This window comes from Opisthorchis viverrini (assembly GCF_000715545.1).
Source record: "Opisthorchis viverrini unplaced genomic scaffold opera_v5_611, whole genome shotgun sequence".
NCBI lineage: Eukaryota > Metazoa > Platyhelminthes > Trematoda > Opisthorchiida > Opisthorchiidae > Opisthorchis > Opisthorchis viverrini.
The window spans coordinates 47327-54470 of NW_008752278.1; the positions used below are offsets into that span (position 1 = coordinate 47327).

At 43.0% G+C, this 7144-nt stretch overlaps 2 protein-coding genes across 2 annotated transcripts in view; both read left to right on the plus strand.

Annotated features, from left to right (window-relative positions):
• T265_11858 (hypothetical protein) overlaps positions 1-4044 on the plus strand; it is a gene marked incomplete at both ends in the record, with an annotated part of 10459 nt that extends 6415 nt beyond the window's left edge. The window contains one exon of the mRNA XM_009178655.1: positions 3962-4044. Within this exon, the coding sequence (XP_009176919.1) occupies positions 3962-4044 (83 nt within the window). The remainder of the gene's footprint in view (positions 1-3961) is intronic.
• Positions 4045-5030: 986 nt separating this feature from the next.
• Positions 5031-5414, plus strand: T265_11859 (hypothetical protein; the record flags this gene model as incomplete). The annotated part of the gene is made up of 1 exon (XM_009178656.1): positions 5031-5414. The coding sequence occupies one exon, from the start codon at positions 5031-5033 to the stop codon at positions 5412-5414; it is 384 nt and encodes a 127-aa protein (XP_009176920.1).
• Positions 5415-7144: the final 1730 nt, after the last annotated feature.

The window sequence follows — 7144 nt, forward strand, 5'->3', positions numbered from 1 at the left end:
ACCTATCTATTATCTATCTATCTCTCTCTGCTTGTCACTGCTTGTCTATCCATTTACGAAGGACTATACATATTAAACATTTGCAATGGTCAGTCCATTTATCCCTTTGCCAATCTACCAGCACATTAAAGGGCAGTTCCTGGCGGAGTGATGCATACATTCAGATGGACGTCTTTGGTCATATTGCGGACCACATTTAGAACAGATGGTAAATTCTCAACCGTACATTGAGCGCACCTGAAAGAATGCAGTTCTCTTAGATTCTGCACCCAATTTGAGCTTCCGCGGAAGATGGATATATTAAATCTTGTCCTTAATCCTGTTATCACATGAAGCCCGACTGCGTGCAAAGTATCGGAATAACAGCTAATGGAAGCGGCATAAATTTCATCTTAATTGTCACTGATAAAAATACTGTTACTTACCATGTAGCATCATCAAAACCGACAAAATCGGTAACAATTCACGATTCATCTTTCACCCGATGCAAGTAGAGACCGTGTGCCTCTTGACTTCGTTTTTTATATGTCGTGCAACGCAAAAAACATATTTGTTGTGGCTTTCCTGTTGAGGAAAATAACCAATGGTCTTCAGTGAAAACGCCTAGCGCACAAACCATCCAGAAACGTATATGATGTTTATCACATGACAGCTAAGCGAACCACGTGCATGACAATGCTGCTAGTGCGCATGCATAACAGATTTCAAGAAAAATATGTGTATCAACATTGTCTGAGTGCACAGATGCACCGTATCTATCTAGGTGTCTGATGTTCTCTTACAAAGCAAAGTAATTTATAGTCGGTTTTTAAACGACGACAACAACAACACACTGATCGCGGCAACAAACTCTAGCCCACAGCTTTGTGTCTTGAAGCTTTTGAGGTCGAATAGTGCATAAAACGCTTTTTGACTGAGGCATTCTTCCACTATTTGCGGATCACAGCAGATCACAGCCAGGATGGTTTGTGGGTACACTGCTTGCCTAGAACATGGCTGGGGTGTTGGAGTAAAATATACCGTTCACTATGACGTGCAGGAGGTATCAAGGAATCTCAAGAAATAAAAAACGCTATGGTTGGCGCTTAGAAAGTGTCTTGAGTAAGGTCATCTATCTCAAAACTTCGTATTTGCCTGGAATAATTCAATACAAACCGGTCTCTTATTTGCCTCATATTTTTTCTCAATCGGTCACTGTATTAAAAACTGAATGCAAGATTTGCTTTGAACAAAGAAAAATAAACATCACTCATTAGCAAATCTAGGAATTGTTTGCTGTCGAGTAAATGCCAAACGACGGGGTGATTTTAGCTCCCGGATTATTTGAAATAATTTTGAAGGTTCACTGTTTACAGTGAACTCACCGTCTTCAGCAGTATTTCTGTAGGCTTGCACCATTCGGTCACGATTCTGCTTTGGTCCACATTAGACACTTGAATTCCAGGTTGAAGTAGGGCACAATGTAACCACAGTTATATTCCACTTAGCTGCGTAATTTGGCTGTCATTGAATACACTACTACATAGTTATTTGTCATTTTCTGGCTAGAGAAAAGTGGTTAGTAACATAAGAACAAACGTTTTTCAACTGCCCGCAAAAACCAACTCAATTTTAACATGTGTCAACAGTTATGTATTAAAGCGGAGGTTCCAGGCAGATTTGCTGCATCAAGCAGGCAACATACGACCGTTGTTTTTATCAAGGGATCCTAGCGTTAATTTTGGGATCTTGACTTTCCGGTAAGTACCCGGATGATATAACCAACAATGTTTGGCGTTTCAGATAAATCCTTCAATTTTGATTGTTCGTAAACTATTGGGCTCTCTTTCTAAACAAAGGTTGACCTAATTAACGACAAGCTACAACTTTTAGTTGGCTTTTAAATATGCCAGCCGTGAGTGCGCCAACTTCCAGATGAAAAAGGTTCAGGTGGGATGCAAATATAGCCCGGGGCAAGTGGTTTATGGGACAAATCAGTCAATAAAATCATGCAGAATATTAGTTCGTTTGAACCAGCGATCGGTTGCAACATGTGGCATGTCGTTTTGAGCAGCGACTTCTGAACACTGTCGTTATTTAACAGTTTACTTGAACAGGCTGCGATGCAGATTTACACTCCCAGGCTCGCCAAATTGTAATTGCTGGCACTGGGACTGCAAGAAAACCTGAATGCTAACCTTAGGTTAAGGCGGTGTCTATTAGTTGGACATGGTCAGTTCAATCATGAATTTGTATGCATGATAAATGATACGCAGTACATTTTTTCTAGGAGCACTTATAATGATGGAAGTAAGCTGTCCCTGCTTTAAAACTTCATCTAATTACTGTTTTGGCACGCCTTGAGTTCACAGCAGGCTTTAAAACTCATCTAATTACTGTTTTGGCACACCTTGAGTTCACAGCATTGATTCTGACTGCACCATTTTGAAGCAGAGATACCAGCGGTTTCTAATCTCTGGCTGTTGATCTGGTGGTGCACTCAGATCCTCCTCCCGTAAAAGGAGCGGCCATTGTGTAATTATGTAAGTTGTTCTCATCCCTGTGAATAAAGGTGCCTCGCTCGACGGGATGTTTGCCCCCAAGCTCTCCTCTCAAAAGGAAAGGCACCAGTACGTAATTATGCAATTTGTTTTTCCACGTTCGAAAACATCCCTATGAGCAAAGTTGCAAATGGGTAATATTCAAATGTAAGTGCGTCCTTCAGACACTTAGGAATATTCCAGTATAATACAAAAAGTAAACACGGAGTGCCTGAAATATCGGTGTAAATTGGGTGCCCAAAACCCTATCGACGTCACACAGAAGGATTATTGGAAACCCTGAGCTCACAGAACAAATTTGATGATCACCGAACTTACACAACTGGTGAGTACTGGGTGACTTATCAGGGGATTTCGGAAACCCAGGCCAATAAAAATGGAGCCGCTAAATAAAGGAGACTGCCCAAAAGAATACGATGTTGAATTGAGCATCCAACTGTAGAAAGATCAACCAAAGTGTAACGTGCAAGTGATGGCGATGGAAAAAATGAGCCGAATCAGCGGGAATGCTGAATAGGTATTCCTGTATTGTAAACAATTGTCAGTAGTCCAATCATTAATGTTGGCCGATAGGCACTCAGTCATTAGGTCCACGGCTCAGCATTTCGGTGCTTTGAAATGGTGCAACTGGCCATAATGAATCCGACTAATGGGGAGTTTCCCCGGATAGAAGTAGGTGAACTAGCAACTGAAACGATGAACTCAGTTGGAAAATGGCTTTTGGCTAGGTGAAATGGTAGGCTAATTGTTATCTATCGAAAATCGTAACCCAGATTATCGCATACAAACTATGTTTTGCACTGCCTAGAATGTGGTGGGCTCTGAATGTCATCTAAACCACCAGATATAGAGAAACCTTCTACTACCGAAAACATCCGTGCCCTGTATCAACTGATACAACACATCCGAACGGCTGAAATGCCTTCCGGTTAGCAGACAAAATTCTTCATCATACGAGGAGGCATCCTCTGTGCATTCTTTATTTGTGACTGTGTTTAGAGTTTCCAGAGAGTAGTTAGTATCTACAATGAGAATGGAGAGTTGATGACATTTCCCGAAAGAGTAAAGTACCACCCGGTTAACAGCGACGTTCAAAACGTCTCAAGTCTTTCCACAAAAATTCATTTAGTGTCCGCTGGCTAAGGACAATCCGGTCACGTCAGGAGAACTACCGAAGCGTTTATTCCAAGTCACCGCACTAAGCCACGGAGTAGGCAACAGAACTTCAAGTGCTTGGAGTTTGTTTGCCCTGGAATTCAACAGTCTAATAGAAACATCGAAGGAGCTGATCAGGTTTTAAGTCATTTGTTGCAATGAGCACTCCTGTGGTCACTGAGTTGGTAAATTGAATTGAGCAAAGTATGTTTCACTCTGACTGCTAGTCGAATGACCATTTCCTTCGTCTTTTACTCACTTTTCAGACGGCCTGGAACACTGTTGCGTGCAGCACGGGACACCTGACTTGGTCGAAGGCTCCGAATTTCTGCACAAATCTGTAGTATAGTTTTTGCAAACTTTCTTCGTCACATCGCAGCAAACTTTTATTTGTTATGTTAACGAAAAACGATTAAAGTTTCAATCTGGCTGGATGCATGCAGATGCGGTTGTTCTTTCCTCAGCTTAATGTTTGATTAAAGAATTCACTTGGATCTGCTATCTGAAGTGTCGGAAACACACCTGATGTCGAGATTGATAACAGTGGGCCACAAATAGATCAATAGGGGTTTATCTATCACACGGCATGGCGAAATGTCCTTCATTAGCTGTGTTTTGGGCTCCATCTGGGAGACAAAATGGGAAAAACTGAGTTCGTCTTCATGCCCGACTGCAGTTGCCGTAATTTCTCAGAGTCCCGATGCTCATTCGGAACCAGGTAATCCCGAAATCCCCGGTAGGGATGTGCAGCACTCTCGCTCGAACAGAGAATGTCCTGCCTTCACTAATCCCCGAACTACGTGTAAAACGTGTGGTTTAGCAAAATCTGGATAACGTTGCACCCGAGGTTGGTCGCCCGATCGGCCACAAATAATCCTGAAAATCAGTTACCACAGAACGATTGAATGATTTCATAACCGTTATCAACCCAGATAAGTTGATGTGCCGCTTCGAGGATTCAGATATTTAACGGATAATGAAACGCGTCACGATTGCGTGCGAGCCAGTGGGACGAATTCCACGTCAGATCCATGTGGTTGGTGTCGAAATGTGGACATGATAAGGTTTTACGTTCGTATACGAGCTTTTACAGTGAGGCGTGGCCTGAGTGTTACCATGGCACAAAAACTTTAGTTCATTGCAGGCCTCGGTGACAATTCATCTTTTCTTGGACTCAACATAGTACATTTTAGGTTGGAGCTGTTATACAAATTTCCAAAACTTAAGAGTACTAGAGGAAATTTGGCTGCTTCCAGATAGTGGATTGGAGAGCACACCTTCACTGAATGTCCTCGAAACATTGCACTATAACACTGATTTGGGCACTGTGATGCTATGACGTTCAATTATAAACTTCTTGAAAGTTTTCCGATAGATCGGGTGACGCGAGACCTGATTGAATCCTCTTATCGAAAAGAAATCCCAGAAGCTGCTGAAATGAAATGGGGGACAGCGATTGGAAAGTTGCTTATTTGCCGAATCAAACTTGTAGGTTTGGGATCATTATGTTCACAAATGCGATCCAAAATCATGGAATTGCCAATATGTGCCACACAACAACGATTACTAACTTCGTTGCCAGGAAAATGTTGGAAAAGTTTGGAAGACACGCATATTTCTGCTCTCATTTACTTGAAAATTATCGCACAAAGTAAACTGGCACATCGCCTCCCAGCTATGCTCGTGGCAATGCGTCGTCACGGAATACGTATTTGGTAAACGCGAACTTAGTTTTTCAAGCTGTGTCATCTACAGGGGAAATGGGGATTGTTGGTCGATGTTTGAGTACAAGTTAGCTGTTTCCAATGTGGAAGAAAATCTGTTTGTGTTAGGCTACGTGAAAATGTCGACTACCAATTTCGCCAACCACAGTAAGCATCAGCCCGTATTGTGTTTTTCTATTCACAAAGAATTCCACACACTAATCGGCAACCCTGTTGCCAAATGCATACCTGAACGGATGGAGATTTGGTTGTATACCAAAAACCATGGATGTGTAACACCAATGAAACCTTCATCTGAAGACCTTTTGACCCAATTTCTGTTGCTCCGCGCTGCTCTGTGGGATTCACAAAGGCAGTGTACGGTTAGAATTTTGCGTTCTGTTTCGGTTGTCGCTCCAATGTCCCCAAATACCAGTTTCACATATCCATGACCTCAATGATACGGACTTACATAAACAAATTCCAGTAAGAAATTCCAAGAAATAAAGGTCACTCCATCTGAGAATCAGTAAGTGTGTTGCAGATATGCCAAAAAGGCTCGTAGAGACACGTGATGGAAACAAGAGGGAGCAATGTAACTGCGTGCATTCACATTAGTAGGATACAAAACACATATGATGAAGCTGAACGGGGGTGGAACGCGATCATAAGAATGCATTTTAATTTACACATATCGCTTACAGATGAAGACAAACCACGAAAATTATTGGGATGGTGTACTAGATGCGTACAATTTTGATCGTATCGTTTCGGCTGGCAACAAACCACGTGAGAGCGCACAGTCCTAGTTTGTGATGACTCCTTTCTTGAGCGTATTCACCACCAAAACTCCATTATCTCTTTGCGCAGAGCAGCATCTTTTCGGGATCGAAAGCAGCAATGCCTGCATCCCTCTGGTCGGCGCGACTTACCACCTCTTGGTTGTGCCATCCGAGTAGCCTGGACGTCAGTCTGGGTGAGTTAGGATTGCCGCAACTCCGGACAGGGCCAACTATCCTGTTTCGTTTCAATCTCCTGATTAGTTTCAACAATACAACACAAATCATCTGGCGCATTCGCACCAGTACATACGAGAGAATCGTGGGGCTCATGTGTGAGAAACGTGGGAAGTGCTGCAAATCGAATGCTGCTTTGTTAGCAAACCATGGAGTTGATGACGACAAAAGTGTTTGTACGAACATGGTAGCCCAAACGGACTGATTAGATTGTCCCTGCCTTTGTCCGACAGAGACCGCCGTGATTCAACATTGCCGGCACACAAAACCCACCCAGCATAATAAAAATAAGCTTGATCGAGTAAACCATGCCGAGGTCCGCTGGTGCCAACAAGAATCAAAATCACTCCTTCGCATGGCTAACAATTTACATCCATCATGTGATGTCCTGTCGTCTCTGAATCTCCGCGCCTCCACAAACCTGGAAATCTGTATTTCGATGTCAGCTAGCCCATCGGATGCCGGCCAACAGAAAGAAGATCCACCGAGCCAACTACGCCACCATCCAGACGGAGAGATGCAGCGTCTGCGGTGCTCGATGTGTTCTGGAAGTATCTATACGAAGGTAACTGCGGCTTACCTCTGGACGCCTAGCAGCATTGGGATAGGTTCTTTCAGATCCACAACACGCAGATAGCCGGCCAAGTTGGGTGGTATTACCAACTGAATGGCGTTTGATCGAGTCAATTACAAAATAGGAAGTTGGCCCTACTATCCGTGTTATGGGCCA